Source organism: Hydra vulgaris, chromosome 10 (genome assembly GCF_038396675.1).
Source record: "Hydra vulgaris chromosome 10, alternate assembly HydraT2T_AEP".
Lineage (NCBI taxonomy): Eukaryota > Metazoa > Cnidaria > Hydrozoa > Anthoathecata > Hydridae > Hydra > Hydra vulgaris.
In genome coordinates, this window is record NC_088929.1 from 2,972,687 (window position 1) to 2,990,000 (window position 17,314).

Sequence of the window (17,314 nt, forward strand, 5' to 3'; positions counted from 1 at the left end):
AAATAAACATTAACCAATTGGTTAATCTTCATTCCTATAAAAATGTTTTTTCCTTTTAAAAACTTTAAAACTTTATTTAATGAACTCTATTTTGATAAAAAAGTTCTTGATTGAATATGGAATTTTCAATTTGAATATGGGAATGTAGAGCAGACGTAAGTTTTTGCTGGTTTTTTATGTTCTCTATTAGAGGTCCAGCATAGAAATCCGACAAAAGACTGGGATCACCTAAAGAATTAGTTAAGATACCTTTTCAATGGATCTAATACCTTCCATACTGTGTTAAAATGATTACAGTGAGTCTTTACTAAAGTTTTTGATTTTAATTAATCATCGATCAAAATCGTCTAAAATGAGTTTAAAAATCATTTAAAACAAGTTTTAAAACCATCTAAAACATGTTTAAAAATCATCTAAAACAAGTTTATAAATCATCTAAAACAAGTTTAAAAATCATCTAAAACAAATGTAGAAATCTAAATCATTAAAAAATATTTATAATTTGAATATAAATTGAATATTGTAGACAATAAATTATATTAGAATTTATAAAAATTTTTTGTTAACCTTAGGTTACCTTGTAATAAAAATATAATTTAAACTGGCTAAAATATTATGCAAAGATTCACTTAGTGACCAATTATTCCTAATCTCCTCTGCATATTATTCCCAGTCTCCTCTACATATTATCATAGTAAAATTATTAAATAAAACTTTTTAAAAATTAAACAAAAATTTTTTATTCGAATATATTTTTTATTTATGCAATGGTTTTATTATTATACTGTTATATATTATTAAACTGATTTTATTTAAAATAAAAATTAATTTAACTTTTTGAAAAACAAAAAGTTTGTTAATAAAATCTTTATTCTTCAATAAATAGAAATATTGTAAATAATAAAATAGTTTTTAATGGTCAATGGTTGTTTTAACTGGTTTAACTCTAGTAATTTTGTAATAATCTTAAAGTAGAAATTATAAAAAAGATCGAGCATTCAAATATATTGATAAATATCTTCGTATCCAATTGATTTTTATATTAAACCGCATATCTTTATGTCAATTCACACATCATTAAATCAAAGCATTCCTTCGTATCAAATATCTTTCAAATCGCTAATTTGTTGTCATTTTAACAGAAGAAGTACACAACCCTTCCATTTGAATGCACACACAAGTTGATAAATTGCCAGGCTAAAAATAAAAGTGTATAGTACTTGTAGCAGCATTTGTAGCAACAGCAGTAGAAGTACATACATACATATATATATATATATATATATATATATATATATATATATATATATATATATATATATATATATATATATATATATATATATATATATATATATATATATATATATATATATATATATATATATATACATATATATATATATAATATAGTAATACCTAGTGGTAAAATTTTAAGGATTTTGGGGTCCTAATGTCAGTTTTTTTTTAAGGGAGGAGGGGGAGGGGGCTCTCTGACCTACTAGCCACGACACTGTATATATGTATGTATATATATAATATATATATATATATATATATATATATATATATATATATATATATATATATATATACATATATACATATATATATATATATATATATATATATATATATATATATATATATATATATATATATATATATATATATATATATATATATATATATATATATATACATACATTCACGTAATATTACTGTAAAATATTTTTTTAAAATTATACAATTAAATAAAAACTTCAACTTAAAAATTTTAATATTAGATAATTAAAATCATAAAATAACTCACTAATCTGGTATGCTTTTGAATAGTACATACTCTTTGTGTACTCTTTTCATTTGTAAAATCCATCATCAACCTAATTGATGGTACACAGTGCCATGTTTGACCTAGAGATGGTTTATATTGACCATAACAAGATACTGTATCTGGCTTGTAATTCAACACAGAGTTATTTACTAAAAAAAATTATTTAAAGCAATTAACTAAAAGGTAACAACTAACTTTATTTGTTTATTGAAATTAAAAAACAGGGCATATACACAAAAAATCAACTGTGTTGACTGCTTATCTATAAAAATAACCACAGAAGAATTATTCAATAGATAAATATTATTCAGGGTTAGAGCAGGCAGTATGCACTTTTTATGACAAAAGTAATAAATTTTTCATTATTTTCTAAAATTTGTAAACACTCGAAATTGTGAAGAACTTCTAAAAAATGCTAACCTTTTCTTATTAAATAAAAATAAACGCCTATATATATTTTACATATACTTATACATATATACAGCCCTTGGAATTAAAAATTAGAAAAAAAAAATTACTGATCTCGTTCCTATGTTTTATGGTCAAACCTTTCTTTCAGATTTTTTCAGCCGACCTCGCACAGATCAAGGTTGGCAAATAATTTTCTTAATTCCGAGGGCTATATATATATATATATATATATATATATATATATATATATATATATATATATATATATATATATATATATATATATATATATATAAAATATATATATATATATATATATATATATATTTATATAAATAACAAAAAATTATAATATAAATAATAAAAAAAACACAGCACACACACAACAGATTGATCTACATCATAGATTGGCACATCATATAGATTATTGTATTATAGTAATCTATTTTTTATTATATTTTATTAGATTATTGTATTATAGTTGTAAAATAGATTTATCTTAGTGATTCTATTTTAGTGATTATTTAAATGATTCTCTCACAAGTCATCATTATGATCAAATAACTTTAATATAAATGTATAAGTACAACTTAAATGACTATAATAATTTAAAGTTGTGATTTTGTTGTTAATAAGTTAAAGTTGTTTATTATTATTATTGTTGTATACTAGAAAGTCTGGACCCCTTAATATGAGTCATGAAATGTCTTGTGACCAACTCCTTATATATATGTCCTTTGTTTGTTTTAGTTACATAAAATTGTAGAAAGTACTGATCTTAACCTCATCAGAGATCTTTATTTACTACTTTCTTTTGCGTTTCTTGAGTGTTATATGTGCACATAGCATAACAAAATGGATATATTAAAAGTTGGCTAAGTTAAATATTTTGACTCCTATAATATTGAAGCTTAAGTTTCATTGTCTATTTGTTGCTTTTTTAACTTTAGGCTTTGAAACTTCATTCTGTTCTTTTACTGAAACCATCGTTATTTTATTTGATATGCTGGAAAAATTTAATTACAAAAAACAAAAAACAAAAAAAAAATAAATAAATAAAATAAAATACTTTTTGCATTATTTGAGTCATATTGTTAAAAGCAAAAAATATGCAGCTTAAAATATTCGTAATAAATTTTGCCTTGCATTCAACATAATTTTGCATTGAGCAAACTAGTTTGTTTGAAACTTTCTTTAATTATTGTATAGGTAATGACTAAAAAGGTTAAAAAAAATATATATCTTAAAAAGTATATATTTTTTGTGCTTACGAGTTATATTTTAAAGAACCCATAAAAGCAGTAAATTATAAACTTATATATCTTTAAAACAAATTTATTTAAATATATCAATGATATAAAGTTAAATATGTAACAAAACAAAATATATGTATTTTTATAATAAGTTTAAAAAAAATAACAAAAAAAAACCCAACTAAAATACAACATTTTTCAACATTTGTCTATCTTAGTAAACGATTAATGATGAAGACATCACCATTTCTGTTATGAAGGTGCTTTTCAAAATCAGTTTTAACAGGCGGAATCTACAGGACAGGGAAACCAAGCACAACTTATTATAAAGAAAACATATTATGATATAATAACTTAAAATGTTTATTAAACTTTTACAGATAGGAACAATGATTAAATCTTAATATGAATACGCTAATTTAATAGTAGTAGTGTCGTTTCACTTTCATTTTTAATTAAGAAGTTTCTAGACTTTTCTAAAAGTGCTTCTTTACTCCACGCGATCTTTCAAGCAAGGTCTACAAGCCAATTAGAGCTGATACATTTTTAGTTTCAAGTGAAATTGATGTTGCTCATTATTTAATTTTACAATAAAAATTTAAATAAATGTTTGTTTATTGTTAGTTATTCGTATTTTTCTAATTTTTATAGCATGTTTCCTTTTCTTTAAATAAATTAAGACTGTTATTTGTGGACATGTAAGAGTGTTTACATAAATTTGCGTATATTTCAGTATATTTTATATTTCTCTGTATCTTTGTATATTTTCTTTTGGATAAAAAAAAAAAGGTATAGAAAATAGTAAAATAGAAAAGTTTCAAGTTTATTTTTTTTCTAATTTTTATATTAATTTCTTTTTTTAGAAGTAAAAACTAAAATGACTGGTAAAATGTTTCTTATTTAGTAAAGTGTTTCAGTTTTGTCTTTAGTCTTTTTAGAACATTTTAAGCAAGTATTGTTTTATTTCTTAGAGCAATTAATAGGAGCTGAAGGCCTTTTTAGTAAGTTCAAGTTTATTTAAAGTATATAGTAGTTTATTTATAGTTTATATTAGTTCAAGTTTATTTATAGTTTATATTAGTAAGTTTATTAATAGATTTTAGGATTATTGTTTGAAGAAGGATTAATGAGAATAAAAAATTTTTTTAGACAGGCAAGCTGAAAATGACTTAAGTAAGGTAAGTTTTATGATTTAGATTTTATTTGAGTTCGAATTCCACATATGTTGCATTAGCAATTGTGTTGTATGTAATTTTATCCCAATTTTTATTTTTAGACAGACTGATAGAACTCAGTAAGGACTTAGATTTTGTAGATTTAAGACCTTCTTTTTAATATTCATTTAAATTATTGAATATGTTTTATATATTTTAATAAATTTTGTCATTTAGGTGTGGTATCAGCAAATAGTAATGTCTTTTATTTTATTTTTATTTAAAAAGAACCAATAAATATTGTTTACTTAAACATAATCATCAGGATTAGACAAAATAGCTTTTTTATTTAATATTTTTTTATTTAGTTACAACTTCAGTTGCATCAGACACTACAGGTAACTTAGTTCATTTATTTTGAATTACTTGAACTACATTTGTTACTTAAATTTTCAAGCAATAAATATTGTTTATTTCAACATCGTCAGGATTATATAAATAAGCTTTTTATTTGATAATTTATTTTAGTTGCTTTCGGATCACCTAAAAGTAATGGTTACAGAAAATTATAAAAAGTAATGATCTTAACCTCATCAGAGATCTTTATTTACCATTTTCTCTTGCATTTCTTGAGTATTATATATGCACATAGCATAACAAAATGGGTATATTAAAAGTTGGCTTCCTTAAATAATTTGGCTCCTATAATATTGAAGCTTCAGTTACATTGTCTATTTGTTGCTTTTTTTAACTTTAAGTTTGAAACTTCGTTATTTTCTTTTACTGAAGCCATCATTATTTTATTTGATATGGCGGCAAAAATTAATTACAAAAAAAAAAGAAAAAAAAAAGAAAAAATTTTGGATTTCAGATTAAATACTTATCAACTTAATAAGTGTTTAATCTTAAGTCCAAAATATATATATATATATTTTGTAATTAATTCGTATATTCAGTCGTATATGTTATATGACTGAATAAGTACGAATGACATAAGTGCAAACTAGCATAAGTGCGAACTTGCATAACTGTGAACTGGCATAAGTGCGAAGTGTTGCAAAAACTAGCATAAATTTGAATTGGTATAAGCGCGTCGAACAAATTTACATGAGTGAATAAATTTGGCATAAGTGCAAAATAATAATTTGCACTTATACCTATATTTGCAATTTTATTTGGTGCAGTTATGCCAATTTGCACATACGCCAGTTCCCACTTATGCCAATGTTTGCAACACTTTGCACTTATGAAGTTTGGCTTATTCAGCCTCCTGACTCATACTGCTGGTTTCAGCTATCAAATTATTATATTTAAATGTTTTCATACTAAAAGCTGGTCGATCCCTAAAAACAAACCAATACATAACTATTATACAGAATGCTACTACATCACTTGCAATATAAGTACTACATAGCTACCACATAGCCCATGGCTTGTAACATAGCTACTGCTTAGGCATATAGCTCTTTATATAAGATATAATATTCATTATTTTAAATAAATTTAATTAAAATAAAACAAACTTTAGTGATATAAAATCAAAATTTGGAAAATAAAACAAAAACAATTTAAACAATTAAAATAATTATTTCAAATTAAATATGTTAATTGATTTTTGCGATATCAAATCAAAAATTTAAAACAATTTAATTTGACATCAGTTAACTAATAATCATTACTAAGCGTATTAAATTAGACTTTTCATATATAGCCAATTAGACGTTAGCTGATTCTATTTTAGCTCATTACATTCGTTATAACCATTGTAACTAAGTGCATTAAACAGTAACTAAGCGCATTAAACGTTAAATATTAAATTGGAGTATTATTATTTTGATTAAAATCAATTTGCATTTTTTGCAATATTAGATTACCAAGATTTTTAATAATTTAATAATAATAATAATAAAACTCCTCAAAAAAACTCATTTAACCTCATTTACCATTTCTCTTTTCATTTTCTCATGCTTTACACTTGCCAAACCTCAAAGATGGCGTACTTCATAAAACTGAAACTGATGTGGCTGGTTAAGAAGATATGGTGAAAAATTCAACTAAAAGAACTAAACATTTCTAGTAGCAAGTGCTTGCTGACTGATGTAATCATGATCCTGGCTATTTTTCTGGGAAAAGAAATAACCTAGCACATTAAAAAAACGGTGAAAAAACAAAACAAAACTCTCCATTCTTATACATTAGTTTTAGAGAAATTGAAAATTTTCTTTTTCTAAATTCTCACATTTTATGACTTTTATTTTATTGTTTAAAATCAACAATATCAGTATTGCTGCTAAACCCTTGTGAGTCATAAGTACATCTAAATGTAAATTACCACTAAATGTAATTCTGATATATGCACTTCTTTTAACCATTCAATAAATATATCATGCTCATCTAACCAGAATCAGAAATTGAACATTTAGTGCTGGTTGAATCATTTAAAGCATTTTGCTTTGCATATTAAAAAATAGTGACACATCACAGTTGCTCTGCCTTGATCTATCCTAGGCACAAAATCTATGGCACCATTCCATGTTAAATCATAACCCTATTTACAAGGGAACTTAAACAGGTGTACAATCATTTATACCACTGTTTATTGTGTGAGTACCAATGTTGAGCTGGTAACTTTGTAACTTACTAATGTTAAAAATGGAAAATTAACTTATTAATATTTTTATATAATACTTCCATAAAAGGGTAATTCCATGTAAAAGTGGAACAGTCATTTCAGTCACTCCTTGGATTTTCTTTAAATTTGAACCAGTGGTACCTATTAATAAAACATGAAAAAATGCAAAATTTGAGCTCCCAAATCCAAACGGTTCAAAAGTTATGATGTTTTGAAATTCAGCCTAATATGTTCCTTTTTTTACAAAGTCTGCCATTATGGATTTTGTAGTTGTGTTTTTAATTGAATAATTTAAGATCTAGTGGAAGAATGTGGCTAAAAATTGATACCTGACCATTTTTGAGGGTACTGAATTCAAAAATGTAGATGAAATAGTGAAATTTAAATTTTTGGATAGTTATTTTTTTATTTTAAAATGGTCAGTCAAATTTTTTGTTCTGTTACCATGGGTTGTGCTTTCATTAATTCTCGGAGTTGCCCAAGTCTCATGGATTCGATTTTTTTTTCAAACGAAGTAGGTGATCCTAGGCTATCTTTATAAAAAAGATGGTTTTGGTTTCTTAAAGCATAATAAAGATATGTCATTTTGAAATTTAGACAAAAAATTTCTTTATTTGGCCACTATTCTCTATTATAGATTTTTATTGCGATTTTTGTGTGAATAATTTATGTTCTAGTAGAGAAATGTGACTGAAAATACCTGGTACCTGACCATTTTTAAAGGTGTTGAATACAAAGATGAAGTGAAATTAACCTAACTCCTAATATTTTAGAACAATTTTTGAATTTTAAAATGTTAAATGTTAAAAAAAATAAGAAACTAAAATGCAAACTTTTTCGAAAAATATTAAAAACCTGCTTTATTGAAAAAAGTTCAAAAATATAAAATGAAAAGGAATAACCAAATATTACTAAAATTGAAATTTCCCAGCAATTAACATCTCGCTTTGGCCAGTAGTACGACCGACTTGGATAATGTGGATGCATAAAGTTTACCATAAAATCATCATTCTCTTTATCAACTTCAGAAACCATACCAAGCCAGTAAAAATCGTCATATTTGCAAAATAGGTATTGTGACATCATAACATTGTCAATTTTAATAATTTCATATTTTTGTTTTTTGAGGAAGTCAAATGTTACATCATTAACCTTTTCATTTTTATAATTGAATATGAAGATGGTATAAATTGATGCAAACTTTAATTTATACCAGCTTAAATTGGACTTTGCAAGCTAGCAGTTGCAACAAGCTTTTAAACAGTGCCACCTTTTCCATAGCATGGAGATTTGCCATGACTTGTTGCAAAGAAATTCCAGATGCAACGAACAGAAAAATCTTGAGCGTGGTGACATAAATTGTAAAAACATTTACAGTTTTTATACTGGCCAGAAAAATAATGAATTTTGTAATTGTGGGACAAAGATGAGTTTTTATATGATTAATGGTTCCAAAATTCATCTGAAACTACACAAATAGAAGATATTTCCAATTTCACTTTCTTGTAGTAGATGACATTTGAATGAAGAGAACAATGACTCTTGCTCCAATGGTAACTCTGTATCTCTTCTTCTACTACAAAAGTGTAATTCTCTGCAAAATCTGCAAGTACAATAGCCTCATCAATACTAATTGTTTTTTTGAGATGCTTTAGATAGCTAGATTGTTATTTTATCAAGTTTTTCACACAGGAGCTCTATAAATTCATTTAATGGAAGTTTTATTGTTGATGGTTCAGTTCTATCTGTTGTTGTCCACTGTTTGAAATCCACTGACTGTTCATTTTCATCATTGTCATTGCTCTTTTGGATCGTTATTTTGTAAGATACTGCTGGAAATAATTTTGAGCAGTTTGTATGCCAGGACAACTATTGCATCGATGAATCATGCAAACTTTAGATTTTCTCTGAAGACTTCAAAATTTAGAAAACCCAATTTTATGGCCTGAATACTTTGTCTTATATGCCACATAGAGCTCCTTTAAGTTACACAAAATTAATTTTTTTGACATGTATTTTTTTCCCCCAACACTTTCAGTCTTTTTTACTTAGCATTTGTCTTGAATACTCATTGTCACAGTAAAAAAGCTTTACAAGTTCTATAACATCTTTACTGATTCGATGCCATTCAACCACATCAGGGTATGCTATGATGCCTTTTTGGTCGTGTAAAAACTTTGAATTTTGAATTTTGTGTTTGGAAACTGAAAACTCTTGCTGCTTTTCTAATAGACCAAGATTTTGGGGTTAATGTCAAAATTTGAAGTTGCTGCCTTCTGTTAAGAACCTTAAGTCTTTGCTGTATAGAACCTTCTGTTAAGAACCTTAAGTTTTTTTTTCATGCATTCTACAAGGAAGTCTAGATTGCCAGCTTTAGTTTGAATTTCCTTTTGAACTTCATTTTTTGGTGCAACAAGATCGGATTCAGTTACATCCAGAGCAGTTGCAAGCTTCTTAATAACTGCTTCTTCAACTTGCTTTATTTTTCTCTTTCCAAGTGAAAGCTTGTTAGAGGTTTTGGGTAAATGAACTTTTAGATGAGACACTTCAAGTTCGCATAAAGTACTGTTGAGCAATGATCTTGTTGATTCCAGTATAATTTTGTTTTCCATATTATCTTCAGTTAATTTTATCTCTAACTTGTTCTCTTCTGATTCCTCACTTGATGCTAATTTATGTCTGCATTGTGGACAAAGTTTTTCACCTGGAACTACGAATTTGCCTTTACTGCATAGGTACTTTGCTGTATCGAAGTTGATTTCACGAAGACTACCTAAAAAAAAGGAAGAACTCTTTTAATATGTATAAAAATTTTAATAAAACCTTAAAAAAGTTTAAAGTTGTATGGCATTTAATAATGCACTTTCAGAAGTCAGCTAAAAGGTTAAATATAGCTAAAATAGAATTTGGCTGCCAATAATTTCATTATTGTAACTCACAACATTTTCATAAAACTAAAAGTTATGATTACTATAAATACCTTTTATAACTTTGTTATGAGTATTGCAGTACCATGTTGATATAGTTGTATAACGCTTCAAATAAATATGTTTATGATAGAGACAAGTTGTTGGTTTGACATTTATTATTGAGAGCCCAGTCCTCCACATTAATATTTCTCTTTCATATTAAGGAATATCTTCAAAAGGTTCAATTCCCAGCAACGATGTATATGTTGTGAGATGACATTCACTTTCTAGGTTGATTCCGATGGAGCACTGTTGGCTGTTTGCCATGGCTAAGAAACTGAATTTTGACAAGTCTGAACAAACAAGATTTAATAATTATTTAATCTAAAATTAAAATGATTTTTTTTTATTGAAATTTGTTATTGTTAACTGTTGTTTCAAAACTATATTTAGACGACATAACTGACGTCCCAAAACCACATTTATACATCACAGCAGGCATTGCAAAACTATATTTTTCATGACAATTCACTTCACAAAACTTTATTTATATATCAATACCAACCTTAATAAACTGTTTTTACACACCACAATTGAACCCATGAAACTCAGGCAATTTGTGAAGATGTTACCCTGTTTTATAGTTAAGTAATATTATACCATTTTAAAATTCAAAAATTATTCTAAAATATTAAGAATTGGGTTAATTTCTCTTCATCTTTGTATTCAACAACTTTAAAAATGGTCAGCCACCAATTTTCAGTCATATTTCTCTACTAGAACTTAAATTATTCACACAAAAAGTATCGCTGTAAAATCTATAGTAGAGAATAGCGACCAAATAAAGAAATTTTTTATCTAAATTTCAAAATGACATATCTTTATTATGCTTTAAGAAACCAAAACCATCTTTTTTATAAAAATAGCCTAGGATCATCTACTTCATTTGAAAAAAAAATCGAATCCATGAGACTTGGGCAACTCTGAGAAATAATGAAAGCACAACCCATGGTAACAGAACAAAAAATTTGACTGACCATTTTAAAATAAAAAAATAACTATCAAAAAATTTAAATTTCACTATTTTATCTACATTTTTGAATTCAGTACCCTCAAAAATGGTCAGGTACCAATTTTTAGCCACATTCTTCCACTAGATCTTAAATTATTAAATTAAAAGTACTACTACAAAGTTCATAATGGTGAAAGTGGAAAAAAATAGGGCATTTTAGGCTAAATTTCAAAATGTAATAACTTTTGAACCGTTTGGATTTGGGAGCTCAAACTTTACTCTTTTTCTTTGTTATATTGATAGGTACCACTGGTTCAAATTTGAAAGAAATCTGAGAGGGTGACTGAAAAATTTCAATTTTTTGTCCCACTTTTACATGGAATTACCCTAAACTGTTATTAATGTATTCATTAAGTTAAATGTCATAAATTAAAAAAATTATTAATTCATTTTTCATAAAGGACATTTGAGGCTAGCTTAGAGTCAATTTATCTGGTCTAATATCTTATTCTACCTATGTGTAGACCTGCTTCTTGGTACCCCACAGCCCTGATTGGGTTCATAAATTTACCTGATTTTAAGAACCATAGATATTGGTTAAAAATTAAGTGATGGGATATTCATACAAATTTAAAAAAGAGATATTCTGAATTAAAAACATATATATCCTAATCATCAGGATCATAGATATCCTGATCATCAGGATCATAGATATCCTGACCATCAGGATCATAGATAATCTGATCATCAGGATCATAGACATTCTGATCATTAGGATCATAGATATCAGAAATTAAACGATATATGTAAATATATATATATATATATATATATATATATATATATATATATATATATATATATATATATATATATATATATATATATATATATTAGGGTGATTCTAAAAACAACTTTTTTTGAAATTGTCTGCTGCCCCCCCTAAATGTGTTCTATGTAATAAATTAATACTAAATTTAAAAAACTTTTAAATAAAAAAATTTTTAGTGGTTGCTTAAGACTCTTAAACATCAGACGGGTCCTTAATTTTTGAAAAAAAAAGTTCTTTAAAAGCATATCATGTTGGGTCTCAAAGGAAGTGAAATTTTATAAAAAATCTAAAAATAATAATCATGTTATATAAAGATTACTATTTTAAATTTTATGACTTAAAAACTACCATTTTTTAACTAAAAATAAAAAAGTACATATTTTCATAGTTTTTTTAAACAAACTTTTTTAATTTGTGTTTTCATAAATTTTTTTTACTATTTTTTAAATTTTTATAAAATTTCACTTCTTTTGAGACCCAACATTATATGCTTTTAAAGAACTTTTTTTTTTTAAATATTAGGGACCCATCTGATCTTTAAGGGTCTTGAGCGACCCCTATTCAAAAATTTTTTAAATTTAGTATAAATTTATTACATAGAACACATCAATATATATATATATATATATATATATATATATATATATATATATATATATATATATATATATATATATATTAGATATAAATTGAATTTATGGTAAATAAATACAGAAAACAAAATTCTTGGCAACTATAATTCACTTTTGTTCACATACGAGATAACAATTGCTAACTACAAAAATCCTTGATTTATTTTTAATTTTTTAATTTGATCAGATATCAAATAAAACTTACTCACTAGAACAGCAATGTCAAATTGATGTGATATCTTCTTCAATAATAATCCTATTTTTGACATAATCGCATGACCTGCAAATGCATATAAGTAAACATAACATAAAAAAAAAGCTCCAGCTTATAAAAGAAAAAAAAAAAGCTCCACACTAAACAATGATTTTATTAAGAATTATTAAAGAAACAAGGTTTAAAATGCTCTAAATTAAAAAAAACTTCAGTTCTAGCATAGTTAGGCACTAAATTAAGGGTGAATTCCAAAAATATGTTTAATAAAAATACATTTCTTGCATAGTTAAGCACCAAATTTCTGAAAGCACCAAAAATATATAAATTTTTTTTATATATTTTCATACTGTCAAAATTTACAAAATGCTGATACACCAAATTTTAGAAAGAATTTTGAACATAAATTATTACTAGCTGATAAATCTCTAATAATAATATTTAATTTAAATATTATTTTAAGAGATCTGAGAAAATCTGTTTGGGATTTGCTTGTTTGTGATTTGTATCAGACACATCAATATTGAATTGCTTGTATTTATAAATTTTGATTAAATAACTGCTATTTTATTTTCAAAATTAATTTCTAAAATAAATAAAAAAATTTCTTAAATAAATAACTTGAAAAAAAGGTTACTGCATTTTGCAAATTACATTTCAGTACTTTTCTACTTTTTTATTTTCAACAACAAAAATTATAAAAGGAAAAAGTTGATATATTAGCTAAAAACATTTCCTAAACTGTTAAGATAGCACTTAGTGATGAACTGTTAAGATAGCACTTAGTGATGAACTGTTAAGATTGCACTTAGTGATGAACTGTTAAGATAGCACTTAGTGATGAACTGTTAAGATAGCACTTAGTGATGAACTGTTAAGATAGCACTTAGTGATGAACTGTTAAGATAGCACTTAGTGATGAGCTGTTAAGATAACACTTAGTGATGAACTATTAAGATAGCACTTAGTGATGAACTGTTAAGATAACACTTAGTGATGAACTGTTAAGATAGCACTTAGTGATGGTTGACAATTCAATTTGTATTTAAGTGGTTGAAGAAGCTGCATTGTATAAAGGAAATAGAAATATAAAAGATTTTCATATTTTTATAAAAGCATTTATTGCAATTTTATAAAGAAACTGTACAACATTTATCATTGTGTCAGCTTTCCAGAAGAATATCAATGGGTGAATGAAAACTGTTTTACATGTCATAATGCATTGTGTACATACAATGCAAGGCATTGCAGGAATAAATGTGCAAGCTGAGAAAAGTTTGTGTAAAATGGACATGGCAAGCCAAGTGAGCTGCTCCTCTAGGCAACTTTGTGTGCAAGCTGTTTCTACACAAGCTATCAGTTTAAATTATTTTTTTGTTTGCCAAAGACGTTTGATGTCATAATAAACTTATTTAATGCATTTTAAAACAAAATGGATTTGATTAAAACTTACATAAAAAAATTATAACAGAATTTATATAGTGATAATTATATTATTAAAATAAACAAAGGAAAACATGATTATGTTTATTTTTTATATAAACGTGATTACTACTGTGATCAAAAAGTAAGGTGAATTTTTTTATAAAATGAAAAATCTTTATTTATTTTTCCAAATCTGTATCGTCCCCCTCAAAATAATCCCCCCGGCCCCAATGCACTTTTGCCAACGTTTTTTCCAGTCTTCGAAGCATGCCGAAAAGTCCTCGGTAGGGACAGCCTTCAATGCGCATGCCGATTCACGTTGGATCTCTACAATGGACTCAAAACGATTTCCCCGGAGTGGTCTCTTGAGCTTTGGGAACAGCCAGAAGTCACACGGTGCTAAGTCGGGCGAATAAGGTGGTTGTGGAGCAACATGGGTAGAGTTTTTGGCGAAAAACTTACGAAGAACCAGTGCTGTGTGCGAAGGCGCATTATCGTGGTGCAAAATCCAAGAGTTATTGGCCCATAATTCTGGTCTTATTTTGCGAATAGCTTCACGCAAACGTCGCATAACGCTTAAATAATATTCCTTGTTGACAGTTTGGCCAGTTGGAAGGAATTCGTAGTGCACGACACCACAATAATCAAAGAAAACAGTCAACATGACCTTGATTTTTGAGCGACTTTGACGTGGTTGCTTTGGTCTCGGCTCGCCTTTTTCACGGTATTCACTCGATTGGTCGGTTGTTTCAGGGTCGTATGCGTAGATCCAAGTCTCATTGCCAGTAATAATTTGTTTGTAGACGTCTTGATAGTCAGAAAGCATTGCTTCACACGTTTTAACGCAACGCTCTTTTTCAAAGAAATTGAGAAATTTCGGCACCAAACGTGATTTGAGTCTTCTGAGGCCCAAATGATCCTTCAAAATCGCTTGCACCGACCCAAATGATATTCCAACCATGTCAACAAGGTCTAGAATGGTTAACCGACGATTTGCAAGCACCAATTTTTTGATTTTGTTGATGTGGCGATCATCAATCGAAGTCGATGGTCGTCCGGAGCGTTCCAAGTCATCAACACGTTCTCGGCCTTCTTTGAAGTCTTTGTACCACTTGTAAACATTTTTTTGAGACATAGTCTCTTCACCGAAGGACTTTTGCAACATTCGATACGTTTCAGCAGCAGAAATATCATTCCGCAAACAAAATTTAATAGCACTTCTTTGCTCAACAAAATTAGACATCGTGAAAATCGCCGAATGCACTTTTGGTACTTCAGAAACAAGCGTAAACAAAAACAAATAATCATGAGTTTGACATGTAATTTGGCGCAAATGTTAATGACATTCCTACTAACTTAAAAATAAAAAAGATTGGACGATTCGAATAAGGCCGGAAGTTTAAATTAAAAATTCACCTTACTTTTTGATCACAGTAGTATGTTTATATTAAAAAAAAAGTTTAAGTATATTAAAAAAATCCATGCATTTTTTTAATATACTTAAACGTAATCATTTTTTGAAAGCGTCATGATGATTTTTGAAGTCTCAAGAACTAGTATAGGAGATTTTCAGAAGGTTATTTATTTCCAGAAGGTTACTATTTCTGTTTTTTTATTCCAACCTAACGTTCTAATATGATGCATTTATACACTTTAATTTCAGATTCAATTTGATTCACTTTTTTAACCGGGCCATGTTAAAGCAATATTTGCTGGGGAGTAAACTACTACCAATAATATTTCCATTAAGTATATAAGAAGTAAAGATTTTTGTTGTATAATTTTACATAATTTTTTATACATTATGATCTTATATCTAATTACATATTAAATTATGTAATTATATGTTTTCAACATAAAATAATAAGAAGGAAAGATTTTGTAGTGTTGTTATTAACTTCAACTAAATCTACTAATCAAGACTTGAAATTAATTGACTTTGAAAAATCGAATAGTTGATTTTTTTGACTATGGATTTCCTCCTAATTGACTAAAAGTCAATTTAGTCACATAATAATCTTAAAATCCTTATATCTTTTCAATCTTTAGTTTTTGTTTGTTCATTTAATAACAATAGTATGTACTATTACAACCATTACATAGTTTTTTATTTACTCTCTTCCAGTTTTATATAATTCATGTTAGTATTTATTTATACCTAATTGAACTTTCAATTATGCATTTAATTAATTTTTTTTTTTATGTTTTCGATGCTTGTGATTTCCATAAATTCTTTCATACAGGATCGCTCCAAGCTGGCTCGGGGCCCAGTGGCAAAATTAATTTGTGAAGCTCCAAAATCAAAATTTAATTAATCTATACAATCACATTACAAATATGATTGTAATGGCTTTTTGAAATATAGCAAGTATTTAAGGCGGGCCCTAAATCATTGAAGTCTGGGAATAGGTTGTCCTGTCAGAGAAGCCCTTTTTTTGTCTTGTTTTGCTCCATTATTATTTAAATAATATTAAAAAAGAGAAAACAAATATAATCTGCTTTATTATTTTTATTACAACTTATCTCAAAAAAGTAAATTATTTCCATACTTCGACTAAATCAACTTTTAATCGATTTCAAAAATATATACTAATCAATTTAGTCAATAGTTAAATTATTTAATAGTCGTAACAACACTAGAAAATTGAAAAAAGTTATTACTTAATGCCAGTATCATTTCAGAAGAAAGTTCTTTAATCTGATGAATTTAAGTTTAACTTAAAAAATATAATGGTGCACAAAGAGTTTTTCAAAGAGGTGGGAAAGAGGTGGTGGGAAGCTTTTTATTTGAGTTGCACGAGAGGAACAGTTAAATATGGTGATGGATGTGTACTGTTATTGAGTTGAATGGAATGGAATAACGTTGGTAAATTTAAAGTTATTGAAGAAACTATGAATGCAAATTAGTATAAAACTATATTAAACCGAAATTTAAAATCTGCTAAAAAAATAAGATTTAAAAAAAATTTTGTGTTTCAACAAGACAATGATCTGAAACAGACTGTTAAA

At 26.7% G+C, this 17,314-nt stretch overlaps 1 protein-coding gene across 4 annotated transcripts in view; it reads right to left on the reverse strand.

The window, feature by feature from the left end:
• Nucleotides 1–858: 858 nt before the first annotated feature.
• LOC101236857 (uncharacterized) overlaps nt 859–17,314 on the reverse strand; it is a 39,044-nt gene continuing 22,588 nt past the window's right edge. For 3 of the 4 annotated variants that reach the window (XM_065807078.1, XM_065807079.1, XM_065807080.1), the window contains 3 exons: nt 12,875–12,949; nt 1,814–1,983; nt 859–1,197 (listed from right to left, as the gene is read on the reverse strand). In XM_065807078.1, the coding sequence (XP_065663150.1) occupies nt 1,120–1,197; nt 1,814–1,983; nt 12,875–12,949 (323 nt within the window). In that variant the 3' untranslated portion in view covers nt 859–1,119. Of the gene's footprint in view, nt 1,198–1,813; nt 1,984–12,874; nt 12,950–17,314 lie in introns of those variants that run through there. The other variant, XM_065807081.1, reaches the window with a different exon arrangement.